The 15,330-nt window shown below is 40.4% G+C and overlaps 1 protein-coding gene across 1 annotated transcript in view; it reads right to left on the reverse strand.

Annotated features, from left to right (window-relative positions):
* Positions 1-297: 297 nt before the first annotated feature.
* The window catches only part of hibadha (3-hydroxyisobutyrate dehydrogenase a), a 22,202-nt gene continuing 7,169 nt past the window's right edge, over positions 298-15,330 (reverse strand). The window contains exons 5-8 of the mRNA XM_005728808.2: positions 9,280-9,413; positions 6,830-6,906; positions 2,012-2,168; positions 298-1,634 (exon numbers count right to left, since the gene is read on the reverse strand). Coding sequence (XP_005728865.1) covers positions 1,476-1,634; positions 2,012-2,168; positions 6,830-6,906; positions 9,280-9,413 — 527 coding nt within the window. The 3' untranslated portion in view covers positions 298-1,475. The remainder of the gene's footprint in view (positions 1,635-2,011; positions 2,169-6,829; positions 6,907-9,279; positions 9,414-15,330) is intronic.

The raw sequence follows: 15,330 nt of genomic DNA on the forward strand, positions 1-15,330 counted from the left end.
CAGCTTTGAGTGCTTTAGTAGAGCAGAAAACCCCAATATAAGAACTAACATGGTAAATGGACTAGAGTTAGTGGGACAGTCAAGAATTTTAAGAGTATCTCTGGTTATCAGGTAATATTACATCTGAGCTTCTTTCTTAGTGTAAAAATGCTATATTCAATAAAATAATAACAGGAATGCCTATTTTCATAGTTTGTGCATGTCAGTCATCTCAAAATGAAGCTAGCCATTTGAGCTTTGATCTAGTTTAATAAAACAAAAATAAAAATGATGTTACAAGAAAATACAAACACTGAATACATGGAACAGCTTTTATTTTAGGCTACAGTGTGACTGGATCTGTTTCACAGTGCAAAGACAAACTGTAGACTTATAATGAATTTTACTACAAAAAAATGGCAGTCCATTCAGATTCCTCTTCAGTGCTACACAACAATATGAATTATGTACAGAGCAGGATGAATCATTCCTCTCTGACTTTACACAGATTGTCATACACGCATAGAGGGAGAGAGAGGAGAAATATGGACTGAAGAAGGTGCTTGACAGAACATTTTGCAGTGATTAGAAAACATTTTAACAGCACTGGTCACAAAAATAATACTTCATTGGCCCAATAAGCAGATAGAGAAAAGCAGTAACATTAAAGAGATTCTGTGACTGTATCAAAACAGCCCAGCACATCGCACTGCGATGCACATGGTGCAAAAATAACCAGATATTTATCTCACAGAATAGTAGAGCAAAACTGGTCGATAAAGTGAGGAAATACTTGAATGGTGTACCACAGAAGATTTACTGCAACTTTAGTGAACTCATGAGGTAAAAAAAATGAATTAAATGCAGTACTGAATAATGAAAGGAGAAATAAAATGTCAAAAAAACAAAAAAGTAACAAACTCAGTAAACTTTGAACAAAAAAGTGTGGCTTATTTTTGTAACCTTAAACGTAGTGCTGGTATGTGGGTATTGTAAGTATGAAGTAACCTCTTCATGCTCTTCAATTAAATTTCAATTATTATGTGAATCTATACCATTTTTTTTTTTACCTTTATAGTTTAATATAAACAGGCTGAGGTAACTTGGGTAATAGGGTAACAGTCAAACAGCACAAATCCCCACAAAACAAAACCAAAAAGAACATAATCATGCTTTTACATTAATTCAGTTATTACTTATTACCCTGAAAACCACATATACTTTTCACTGTTACATGTAAGCCTGATCGGAGTCAGTTTTATGATTTCCTCCATATAGACAGAGGAGGATAAAGTGAAAATATGATTTAGCTAATGTAATGAGGGGACATGGGTCGAAATGGTATGAAAACTGGGTAGCAGGTCTGTGCTCGACTGCAAGGCCTTAGCATCTCCTGAGCATACTGGGATAAGGGGCACAGGGGTGTGTGCAGCTCTGGTGTGTGTTTATGTGTATTTGTGTATTGTAACAGCAGAGTCAGTGTGCTCCCCTTGCATTCATTGTCCGTCCTCCTCACGCAGAAACTGGAACACGGATGAGAAATCCTTATTAGCGTAGCCGCGAGAGCACATGACTCGGTAGATCTGGTGAGCGAGGGAACCCAGAGGGACGGGTGTCTTGGTGTTGGTGGCAGTGTTTTGCGCCAAACCAAGATCCTTTAAGCACAGACATGAGAAGAGAGGGACAAGCAGTCAGAAAAAGTGACAGGTGCAAACAGATCCTATGAACAGCTCAAGAAAACCGGTTTTCAGAAACATCTTTATTTTAGTGTGTAGGATATGAAGAAATGTCTGCCTCATTAGATGATGAGCACATACTGGATTTAAAAAAAAATATTCTTGACAATTCTCTTCCTGTTAAAAGGGGGGTTCTTCGTCCCCACTGTACCCAACAACCCAAGAATTCTCTATACAGATTCTTGGATTTCAGAACACTTTCATTATCAGTTTATGTATTGATAAGATGAACTGATTATTAAACACATCAGACATTAAGAATCACAAATAATACAACCAGAACACAAGCTTAGTACCTTTGCCATTAGTGTGGTTCCAAAGCCGCCCTGGTAGTTGTTGGCAGAGGGAACTCCCTCCATTACTCCAGGGACAGGGTTGTACGTGTCGCTGGACCAGCAGCGACCTGAGGACATATTTAGGATTTTTGCCAACAGCTTGGGATCCAAACCCAGTCTGCAAAAAGAAGAAAATAGAGTTAAATAAGTTCTGTCTTTGACACATGTGAAATAGTTTTATTTGTCTGAAGGTGTACAACACTAAATTACATTGCAACTAAATTACAGTTTTAACAATTCTAGCTGTTAATAATAATTAAAAAATTTTTTGCATATACTATTATATATTGTACATATATTTATTAGTTTCAGATTTAGCCATTCGTATATATTTTGCCTGTTTATGTTATTGTATTTTGCACAACTCTGTTGCTTGTGAAGCTCGCACACAAGAATTTCACTCGCATGTGCTGTACCAATGTACCTGCACATGTGATGTGACAATAAAAGTGATTTGATTTGATTTAATAGCCCAAATAACACCAAATATGGTGGTTTTAAAGAAACCTAAAATATCATACTACTATTACAACATGTTTCAGACAAAAAAAGTCAGAAAATTACTTTACTTTCAAACTTTTAGCATCTTAGAATGACATGGAGAGGAAAACTTTAAAAAATGGTAGGCACAAACAAGGAAAGAGGAGTTATGCAAAATATAGGGAGGAAATGGGACAGAGTTGGGTTGAAGAGGACCAGTGGGACATAAGAAATGTGGCAAAAGGTGGGTGTGGGGGTGCCTGGTGATTGTAGTGACCCCCAATGAACCTTATGCCTCACTGTGACCATTCCTCAGTGTTAATGGCTGAAGGCTTTGTAATGCCGGCTAATGCAGTATTGATGTTTACCACTACATCTATCCTTCATCCCTCTTTCAAGAAAGTGGAGGAGGAGAAGTGGTTAAGCAGCACAGGGGAGCCATAAACCTCGCTGTCACACACAGAGGCACATTCTTAGCTCTGCTGCCCCATTTTGCAGCAACCTACTTTCATATGCAAGAGGACAAACCTCCGGACTATGATAAGAAGTAACCAAAGGCACATGAGACAAAGAAAGAGACTGAGGGTAGACAGACAGAAGCAATGAGTGAAACCGAGCAGGGAGGGTGTAACGACGGCGTCTGTGTCGACCGTTCAACATGCCATATTAATGGTTTTAAGGCCAGTATAAAGCTGACCACATCAAGTCCTGGCTGCCTCAGTTTACTGTTACTTACAGGCCTGTAACTCTATTCTGCTCTCAATATGACTATTAAACTATCATAGGTCTTTAAGGCCAGCACCCTCCCTCCTTCCCTCTCTCCACCTGGCTCTCATTCTGCCATTACTGCTGCAGTTTTATTAGCTGTCTACTAACTAATTAAGAAAAGGAATTGCATTTACACTCTCTCCATGTCTCTCCCTCCCCCTTTCCTCTCCCCTTCATCTCTTATGTGTCCGCTCAGACTCCCTAATTTTTTAACAAACAGTTTTGGAAGTGTGGCATGAGTGGTTCTGCACGCGCTGGGTTTTTTCTTCTTCTTCTTTTTTAATGGTAGTCTAGCTCATGATAGCTTTCTTAGTTTATGTCTGTAAGCATCCCTTGCCATCCTGCTTCCCCTCTACCCTTCCTCCCTCTTCCATGCTGACACCTTCCTGTCTAAGGACTCATGGGGACATATGTTTGACATCGCACAAGCCTCCCCCCCACACACACACACACACAAGCAAGCAGCCCCTCCCTGTGTTCTGGGTCAGCAGCTGAAAAGGTTACTGGCTGAGCTACAATAAAGCGCGTCCGAGCGCGCAGATCGTTTGTTATAGCGGCCATAGACGCTGACGGGGAGCTGTTGTCCTCTGTTAACGATAAATCAATGAAGTTCCCCTCTTGCTCCCATCACAGAGACACACACGACAAACTGTTCGCACACACTCATACTCAGCTGCGGTTATTAGCTGACGCAGTGGTGTTGTTCCTCGCCTGCGGTAATTTGCGTGGAGAAGAGGACATGTCACGCTTTAACAAGATTGACATGGATAATCAGACATGAACGGTGTTGCTGTGTAATGCTGGTGCAGATAAAAATAAAATAAAATTAAGAAAAAAAAAAACAGTAAGAGAGATGGTGCTGAAGATTCAAACGAGAGGGGAGGGTGTTTATGTCCTGGGAGCTCTAGCAGGTGGAGTTCATTTGCAGCGCTGATATTAACCATCTCTTTCATTATGATTAGCTTCTCGATCTCATCAGACGCCACAAGAGAGGAAGCCCAGCCTCTTCCCCATTTAATATATCATTAAAGAGCTAACGAGCACATACACACACACACACACACACACAAGCACTTACTATTCCATTTATAGAGGCAACAAGCGCGTTTATCACGCGAGTTTAATCTTCATCTGAACATATGCTCACGATTCATCTCAACTATAGAGAGAGGAAGGGAACGATGTGTTTGTGCTCATGTATGTTGTGGTGAACCTATTTCTGTCTCTCTGCTAAAAGGGTCTTGTTATAAACTCTGATTTGCCTGTTGTCCTCCCCATAAAAAGAACAAAGGAGCAAATATGTAAGCTCCTACTTGGGCATCGGCAACTGCGTATTTGTACGCATGAATGGGCGCAGACACACAGGTTTGCAAGGTGAACTGTAAAAGTGTCATATGAGCGTCACATGGGCCAGTCGTCTCTACTCTTATCTTCATATGTATCATTATAATCACTGCTGCTCCTCTCCACTGCTCTATGATACTCTCTGCAGCTTTTCATCCTTCTTTTACTGACTGCTTGGCTGCTTTCAAATATTACAGCAGGCCCCCCCCCCAAAAAAAAGAAAGAAAAAAATGGATTAAAATAATAAAATAAAGAATGTAAAGCAAATATGGATGGGAAGCAAAAGCCAAAAGCAAGGAATTGAAAATACATAGAAAGAAACGGTCTGCATGGGAGAGTGTGTTTGAGTGTGTGAGTGTGTGTGTGTGCTGATAATTGTCATGCGTGGCCATTCCTTGCACTAAGAGAACGTCACGCTCTGCTGGAGACGGCCCGAGCTTCCATCTGAGATCAACAAATTAGCTCCATGAACAGAACTCTGTGTGTGTGTATCTGCCTGCATGTACAGGTAAGGAAACACACACACACACACACACACATATATTAAAGAAAGGGCAGCTCTATCAGGCCCAAGTCCAACATGATAAAATGTTATTGCCGTTTTCCTGCAAATTGCCTGTGAGTGCTTAGCCTCCTTTGTCTTGAATTGTGTCGGTGTGTGTGTCTGCACACATGCACCAAAGAGAGCGTTCTTTCTGCATAAGAGGCTGGGCCGCAATGCAGCATGGGAGATTTACGGGTGTGGGCTCCCTCTAAACGATGACAGTCTTTGTCAAGCCCTCTAATAAAGCCCCAGAGATTGGCTAGCAAGAAGAGGGGGAAACTGAAACACACACAGACACACACACAGACACACACACACACAAAATGGAATCAAGACTGAATATGGGTCAGTCTTGAAAAGATATGAAGATAATTCACAGTCAAAGTGAAGAGATGCGGTAGTTAGTATTCCTATTTTTGTTATAGGAATACATTATAATGATGTGAATTGTGAGAAGTTGTAGTGGTAGAAAACTGCTGCCTTCAGTATATCTGGATGTAAATTCGTGTGTCTGTGTGTGTGTGCTTCAGAGACAGTGTGGCAATGTGTAAATCTGCGTTGCTCCCTTAATGCCTCCATATTTCAGAGGCCTAGTGAGGGGATTTATGTTCGACTGCTCATGCCAATTTTCCTCCTCTGTCTCAGCACAGATAAATCAGTCGCACTAACACAGCTGCACTGTGCAAAGAGGAATTCATGGACGCTCATGAACACCCGTGCAGAAAACTCGATGCAAATACCATTTTACACTGTAAAGGCCGTAAAATCGCATTATAGCCAAAGAGTAAACAGAAGAAACAGTCCATTATTGACAAGGAAAATACATAAATAGAACAGAATATAAAATCTGAAGAATATAAAATCTATAAAAACTGATGTATAAGCTTCCTGTATGCAAGCCGCACTTAAAAATTCTACAGACCAAAACAAAGTATGGGTGCTGTGGTGCATTTTAAGTCCTCACATGATTTCTAGTGCTATAAGATTGCAGTGCAATCCACCGGACTTCACCTCCCATCATCCTCAGCTTCCTGACCAAAGAAGCTTTGTGTCACGAGGAGGAATCATGAATGATGGGTTTTCTAGGTGGTGTTCAGTAGCAGAGGTGTGGCAGGATTCTGGTGAGAGCTCAATCAGCAAATGTAAATCAGACAATGTGGCTCCACCCCCTCATCCATCTCTCTTTAGCAGAGGCGGCTCTGACTTGGGGCAGGGCTGACCCCTTCACACTCCCATAAACTACGCACACACACACACACACACACATGCACCCACACATTTCTAAACCTGTATTGTAGTAGTAAATTACAGTTACAGCTACATCGCTGGCGTAGTAATTGACCTTACTGTGACAACTATATCTAACAGCAATAATAGCAGAGTTAATGTGTGGCTAAAAGGTAGTAACCTCAAAATATGTCCTTGTAATTTCACTGTACTTGTTCTTTCGTTTTTGCAAATTCATCAACAACAATAAGGAAATCTGGATCTGGATGTACTAAATCCCTGTACACCTATGTACAGCTGTGTTAGTGCTACCCACAGACAGCTATCTCTACACTAATCATTCCCATGTAAATGAATCCAATGATCATACACTTCCTTATTATTTTATCTTTTAGCAGAGCATTTGCTTACAGTACCTGATACCAAGGTTCATGGTCTCCGCGGTCCCAATCATCCCAATCGCCAGCAGCATATTGTTGCAGATTTTAGCTGCCTATAAGGGTGTGAAAGAAAGATTTTTATAAAGGAATTATTATGTAAATGATGAAGTCTGCAAAACAAAATATAACACACAACAGTAAATCTCAGATAATTTGACTCTGGAATAGACGAGTGAAACACTTCAATGGCCACTAATGCTTAAATGCTACATTTTTAATGGTCATCTTTGAAGTAATGGGATCATTTCAATTATTTTAAGACTTCTTTTCAAGAAAATGCAACATATTATATCATTTTAGATGTTTTTTGGTCAAATCCAATCTGGCATTTCTTTTGTTATGGTTGATAACTAGGATAATAATAATAATGATTTGGTCCTGAAGGATTTTTTTCCCTCTTAACCATGGAAAGGATCCTGCCACAAACCAGCACTATTGTCCTCAGCGGATGTCCAGAGCTTCCTATGCTGCCAAGGTTACTAGCATGTTGTTTTTTCCCCTCAGAATGCATCAAGCTGTTGAGTTTCTCACTTCTATTGTTCTTGCCATCTCTCTGTAGGATTTGCAGTTTAAAGACGGTCTGTTTCACTTGCAATGACAGCTCCTAGATCCAACAACAGCTTCCAAATGGATGCGCCACACTTGGAATAATCTCCATACATGTAGCTAATGAAGAAATTCTGAAGTAGCCCACCTCTATCTACAAAACAGTTTTTAAGTGAATTATCCAATTATAAATGAGGCCCAACAATCTGGACTTCTAGCCCAATTTAGCCAATATAGCAAATTACCTTTTAACATGTAAACAAAAAATGTATTTCCATAATAGACTGATTCAGTGTTAATTTGAAGTTTGAGTAGACTTTATTTTGGTGGGTTTCCCAAGCCACAGACTTCATTTCGGTAAAACATGCAAATCCCATTGATATGCATGGGGCTTTGCTTTGGTATTAGGTCAATAAACAATTACTGTCACTTCATAAAGTGTCTCATGACCTGATGATGCTCACCCAGTCATCTTCTTAAGCCCACATTGCTTTGCAGGACTTTTTCTTGACTAATTGTTTGTATAGTGGCTTATTTCGATAACTATATTCATAATCAGAGGCTGCTTAGCATCACCAGGAAGATTAAAAAAATTGCACTGATTGTGAAAATATGTAGTATAACAAATGTAGAATGCGCAAGTAAACAAACTTTAGTATGTAGACACTAAACATGAACAACACAGTTGTAAGGTGGCCATTTGGTGCTCAATTGAGCTGTCAAATGAACAAATATATATAATTGTGGGATTTGTATAAAATATTTGTATATGCCATATAGACACAACATCTTCGGAAATGTTTATGCAGAGTTTCATCAGGACTGGTCCACTCATCTAAGATGACATAGGGAATATACATACATTAGATCCTTTGGATAAATCATTATGAAAATAAATTACTGGAGGAATTGTAATAATATGGAAGAAGTCATGTTCTTATAAAACTAGTTTATTAATGCTGCAGCATTTATGGGGTCAGATTGACTAAACAGTGGAAATCTGTGTTGAGAAAGGTTCTGGTCAAATTAGGTACAATTGTTTAAGGGCATTTTCCACCCATCAATATGTAAGAAAGAATTACAGCACGGTATTTCAAAATTGCATAGTCCAGCATGTTACAATATTATTACAAAGATTATTTGTAACAATACTGTAAGCAAGATGATGCTACATGCAGCAGAAACAACTGATACTTCTATAATTATAGGAGTTATCATGATTTCTTATGTGTGCATTCTAGCCTACATTTATTCTGTTTATAAAGTTGATAGAAGTTTTGTTGCTGGTGTTTTTGTTTGTTTGTTTGTTTTGTTTTCCTTTAAAGCAACATCAGAAATCTGGAGTAAACACTGTGTGCTGTCCATGGTCCTGAAATGTGAAACACAATTGGAAATCTGAATCTCGTTAAGGTATTCAGGTAAGGTTTGTTTGGGATTTATGAAACGTGAAATTAATAGTTGATTAAAGTTCTGTTTGACTTCTGAAAAATGAACCAAAGCCAGTGGGTTGCAAAACTTTTTGGAAGAGCTATTATTTAAAGAGTTTTAATTGGAGGTTCTAAACAGTCTCCAATATACTCCGGCAAATATTATATGTACTGATAACTACATATTCTGGCAAAAAGCACAACATGAGTAGAAACTTACAAACCTCACTATATAGTTATCTGCTCAAATTTTGAAAGCTATTGTAAACATATATACGGAAAAAGACCAGACTTTCAAATGTCCACACTTTTCCATTGATAATTTTTTGCCTTGGTGTCCTATAATTTTGGCCATAGTGTCTTAGAAGTATTGGTTGAGGCATCAAATCTATGTCCCTGTGTGAAATGCTGTTTGTATTTATGCAGTCATTATGTTTAGACATTCCTTATTACCTGTCCAGTGCCGACCTGTCCGCAGTAAATAACATTTGCTCCCATGCAGGTGAGCAACTCCTTTGCTGCGTTGTATTCCTCGACCACTCCGCCTACCATGAAGGTGAGTTTGGCCATGCTGGCAGCTCCAACACCTAAACACACCACATGCTGATATTAACATTAACTGATGTGAGCACATCACTAATAAGACACACACATTTCACATATTGATGTCTAGTCTTTAAAAGTTCAACACATATGTGCAGACCTGCAAAACACATGAAATAGTTCATGAAAACTGGAACACAAAGTTCAGGTGTTGATACGTGTTGAACTAAAATATGTGAATTTTCCACACGAGACATAATATATCAGCCATATGACTGGTTTAACACTACCAACTGTGTCTAAAAGGTCAGCTGTGCTCTGTTCTCTGTGTGCATGTGTATGCCAAACTCTTAGTGGGACAGACGTGTTAAGTAGTGCTGTACCAGAGGGACAGAGGTATCTTTAAAAGCCGATTGTTGCCATCATCCACTGCACAACTCTCATGGGATCCCTTGGCTTTTGTCTTGTCACCCCTTCTCTTTCATATACACACACACACACGGACACACGAGCAGCTGTGCCTGAGGCCAGCCCCCTATCTCATGGGGGTATCATTGACAGGCGAGAGGGGTAATTAACTTTACACTTTATCATGTTCAATTAGGCGTCCCTCCCCGTGCCTGATGGCTTAAGGAGCGTGCCATGTTGTAGGAGGCAACCTCACCCCACTGACTCACAGCCCACCCTCTCCACAGGGTCCTTAATGCTGAAATAACCTCTTTTCAGAGTAGGCTGAATCCAGCCGGTCTGAGTCTCTTATGCAATGGCTCCTTTCCCTGTATGCTTCAGTGATTAGCCAGTGTCAGTTAAAGCTGATTATTATTAATATTTGTCTAAATAAACACACAAATATGCTTTTGGGACAGCCGAAATCACCAGATTATGAACCTGGAGGAACCCTCTGAACTTTACATTCAATTTCATTAGCTGTGTTGTTAAATGTACACATTAAAATAACTTGGTTAGGTTCAGCAAATGTTTTGATTAAATATTTCAAATTCACAGGAGCGAGACCCACTTCATTATCACCTCTACACTGGGCCAGTGCTAAAGGACATCTTTTGTATATGTCTGCAGTAACAATGACTTTGCATAGCCCAGAATGATGAAAGCTCTACCAGGGTAGATTAAAAAAACAACAACAACTCAAACCCAAAAAAACACTACCAACAAAAACACAATGAGAATAGAGCAGCACTAAAAAATACGTTATTATTTATTTTTCCTGTAAGAAAAAAAAAAAAAAACCAAGAGGAAAGTGTAGAAGGAGGATATGTAGTTTGACTGTCTTTTATGAGGGCCATCCACCCTTAATGAAAGCCTTAACAGTGAAAGCCTAATAATGTCGGTGTTAATAATTAAAAGGGAATTACTGGGGACAAAGCAGCTGAAATCTAATTGTTAGATGTCACTGCAGAGGCAAGGAAAGGAGAGGAAAGACAGGGTTTATAGTAAATTTCCATTGCTCAAATATCCCCCCCCCCACCTTCTTTAATTGGCTGTGCTGTTGTCACATATATGATCATGCCACTACACTGTATGTGTGTGTCTGTGCATGTGTATATCAGTGATGAGCTGTCAGAAGGTCATTAGGGCCACATAATGAAGCCCAAAGCCCATGCTGCAGCAGCTGCATACGGACCACGGCTAACATGCGCTCAACATACGGCCGCCACACACACCAATCATACACACATATGGTCCACAGACATGATGGATTCTCTTCCCTTCTTGCTATTTGATGTCTTCTTATTTATTTGCTTAAATTCTTTTTAGCATAATTGATTCAAGTTTTATTTGTTGTAACAAAGTTTCCATTTAATGGCAGAACAGTTTTTTTTTAGTCTAAAAAAAATGGAAACTGGATTTTACTCCAGTATCGAGCACATAGCGAACAGTGTGGTGTGCAGTGAAGTCACAGAATTCTCTTCACATTTTCATTAAAGTAATGGAAATAAATAAATACATGAATAATAATAATAATCATAATAATAAGTACAATTACCTTCACTTTTTTTTTTCTTCTGATATTTTTACCATCCCATTTTGCAGTTTCTATGCTGCAGGCTGAGCCTCACAAATACAGATACACACACACACACACACACACAATGAGAAAGAGCAGTGTGACGACTGTGCTGGTTCATTAGTGGAGATCACTGTTTGCGGACGACTAAAGAGGAGATTATTGATAACACAGTCAACGTGCTGATCGATATATCTCACTAAGGAGAGAAAGAAAGCGAGTGAGCCAAAAGAGAGCAAGAGAGAGGGATAAAGAAAGAAGCACGAGGAGAGAGCGGTGCAGAGATGACAGCAAAGAAGGAAAATGATCTCTCTCTTTTTACCTCCCAGCATCCCTCCCTCAAATTAACTAATCACCCATAATAAGCTCTTATGATGTGTAGTGGATTTCTATAAGGAGTGACACCAGGATGATCGAAGATCCTTGTTTGTAGCAGAATAACACATCATTAGCATAACTGTGTGTGTATGCGTGTGTGTTACTGTGTGTATACACTGTGTGGGTATCAGTGGGTCCATTCTTTGTGCATGGGCTGAAGTGCATTTGTGTCTGTATGTATGTCGGTATAAAGTGTGATTTTAATATTGTGTCTATGCGCTGAATGTACTTTCATAGGGTATTTATTGTGTGTGGTGTATGTGTGAGGGGACGTCCCATTCTCGGGCCGGTCCTGTCAGAGACGGATTAAAGAAGAATCCTAATGAGGCTTCCTGAGCGCCGGGTATGCTGGCTCATCCATCCCAGCGGGAGTGACAGTCCTGGATCATTAGCACTGCACAACTACACAACGCCCCCTAGGGGGAACGAGAGAAGGTGTGTGTATATGTGTGGGGTTGGGGGGTTGGGGGGCACCTATGATAGAAGATTCAGGCTAGAGACAGTAATGGAGGGATGAGGATGCTAAGAAGATATCTACAAGGAATGACAAAGCAACTATATATTGAATAATAAATGGAGGCATACACAATTATGCCAGAGTGCTACAAACAATACACAATGTCAACTCTTTCAAGCACTCCCAAAAAATTGTACAGGGGCATGTTCATCTTTATTCCCAAACTGGTACGTAATACTTTCCTGGGAAATAACTCCCTTGAAGCAGAACCACCACCTTCCTCGGTCACGTTCGCTTACCAAAATCCAGGGGACATGTTTGGGTTGACAGAGTGGTGGATGCTTACCTCCTCTCCCCAATATCAACCAAAGTAAATATTCTCAGACCGAGCTGAAGTTTGCTGGACTATTAACTTTGACTCTGACATAAAAGGTTGAATGAAAGGAGAAAAAAAGTCTCTTAACGCATTGTAGAAAGGATGGAAGGGCAAGACATTTAATGTGCTTATGTGAGTGTCTGTGAGGCCCATGCAAGCCCCTTTATCTCAAATCCTCTATTACCAAAAGACTACTTAATAAGCAAGCAATCAAGCGCCGTTAGGACAGATGCTCAACAGCAGGCTTCGATGACAGCCTTTAACCATGAACATAAGAGACTGAAACTACTTGTGTGAGGGCAAAGGAAGATCAGAGACAGAGCTCTGGTTTGGGCTGTTTGTAGTAAATGCTAAGTTCATTAGCACTTCTTTCATTTCACACGAAAGAATCAACCAAAGCAATTCATGACAGCCATATAAGCCTTTTAAAACTGAGCTCTTTTTGAAGTCGTGCATGCAAGTACAAAGCAAGTGACAATGAGCGTGAACATGTGCACGCAGTATCTGTGCACGTATGCGAGTATCAGAGGCAGGTGCAGATCTCAGAGTTGGCCGCCAGTAAGACGTCAGTTGGAGGTTCTGAGGCTCCGTCTCAGAGTTACGAGCCGCATGTAAACCAGTAGCCACTTTTTATTGGTGGTGGGTTTAAATTAAACTACATTTGTGAATATGAGGCTACACAAACAACACAAAATGGCAGACACACATGCACACACAAGAAGGGATGTTCCCAGTGTTTGGTAATGAATGACGCATTTGACAACGTTCCAAAAGCCTGCTTTTTTTTCCCCCGCGGAGAGATTAAACGGAAAAACACTTGGAGCAAAGGCAACACCTATAATATCATTAGAGCTCCACAAAACACACAATTTCCTCAAATGATAATGTAACTGCTCTTACTGCACGAATGCCACAAAAGCTTTAAGGATACGCAAAACTTCATATCACACCTCTGGGTTTGAATGTACTTGGTGTAAACAAACTCTGGCACTGGCAATAGACTAGACTGTTTGTCTTTAACTATATGCACATGCAAAGTTACTCTGGCGCAACCACAGTCATCTATAATTCAGAATGAAAAGTGCCTTCACACTTAATAGAGTAACAGGCTTAAATGAATAAGAGTTGACTGCTTAGAATTAAAATCAGTGGGGTAGGATGTTTACAGGCCAACAATGCAGCCTCACGTGATCCACCATCATAATTACACGCGAGAGCAGATCTTTTTCGCAAACAAATTAAAACCCTGAACGGGCCCCCGTAAAAAGTGGAAAGGATATCGAGTAAATAAGTGAAATGGGACGAGGGTGTGCGTTAGCCCACATCGGCAGGAAAAAAAAATCAGCAGTTTCAACAGGTTTTTGCTGCCAATTTTACTAATGCCACTCTGTTGTGTTAAAAACAGACACTTTATCAGCTCCACTTAACGAGCGCAGCCCCATGAGAACTGACTCCTGCACACATATACTCTGTGAGAACCTCGTGTGAGCAGGCGACTGCAAAAAGTTTGGGTTTGGGGGGAAAAAATTTGAGAGAACAAAATTGTTGCATGTAAAGTTACGACAGTCTTGAGAATTTGGTTTGCAGTGCCTGTCCACTTACCATCAGGTCAGGCCTCATCATGATCATCACCATTATTATCATCATCATCATCATCAGTAACTGATCTTTTCCAGAGGGGAGTACCTGGTCAATTGTAAGTGACAGAATGGAGCAAGCAAGAGAGAGCCACAATCAATCCTTTGCCTGGCCCAATGAGACTCATCTAGGATAGACCAAGTTAATAATGATCCTCAATTAGGCTGTTAGCAGGCAGACACACACACACACACACACACGCACGTTTTTCTACAGACAAAATGTTAATTCACGTGTAGATGAGTGTCATGCAGTGTGACGTTTGGGCTACGTTTGATGGACAGAGACTTTTTGTATGACGTATAGACCAGCTGACTATTTGTCTGCACGCTCACGTCCACAGCAGATGACACAGGGGCAGAGCTGTGAGAACCAGTCTCCCAGCTGCTATGGGTCCACCTCCATCTGGAGCATAGGCTAGAACCCCCACATCACCACCGCTCCATCATCGTCATCATCACCCTGCCTGGTCACTTTACCACCCTACACACTCCCTCACTCCCCCTCCATGTCACCAGGGCCTGTCAGCAAGACGCTTGTTATGCTAATCTAGTCTTTGGACGATGGCCACTCTCTAGTACTGGTTAGCCGTGACAGACTGCGACAGCACCACCCCCTGCCTGTCCAACCTGATTCCTTAACTCAGTCTTAGAGTCCCCACCAACCTTCAGGCTCATCTTCTTAAATAATTCTATTCCCAGACTGGATTAGGTTTCACGAAAACATTTAGACTGGGTTTTAATGAGACACACAAGTGCTACCCTATTACTGTTCTACCTATCACACTATGTCGCATTTCTAGATTTTTGCCAGTTTTTCCAAAATACCAGAGTGAAATATCTGTAAAAATACAGCACTAAATATACATGCATAAATATATAGTGTAAAACGCTTTAAAAACTATTCAACAAAGACAGAAAATACAGATATATAGTGTAAGCTTTTGAAAGCTGTGCTGTAGTAAGGCAACACAACAGTGAAATGGTGCAGAGTGATTAAAAATCTGTTAGCTTCTATGTTAGAAGAACCAAAGCACAAATACTCTGTTACTTTATGCAAGTAGAGTATTCAGGTATTTGTACTCCA

The sequence above is a fragment of the Pundamilia nyererei genome, unplaced genomic scaffold (genome assembly GCF_000239375.1).
Source record: "Pundamilia nyererei isolate P.nyererei 1_Seehausen unplaced genomic scaffold, PunNye1.0 scaffold00030, whole genome shotgun sequence".
NCBI classification, from domain to species: Eukaryota; Metazoa; Chordata; class Actinopteri; order Cichliformes; family Cichlidae; genus Pundamilia; species Pundamilia nyererei.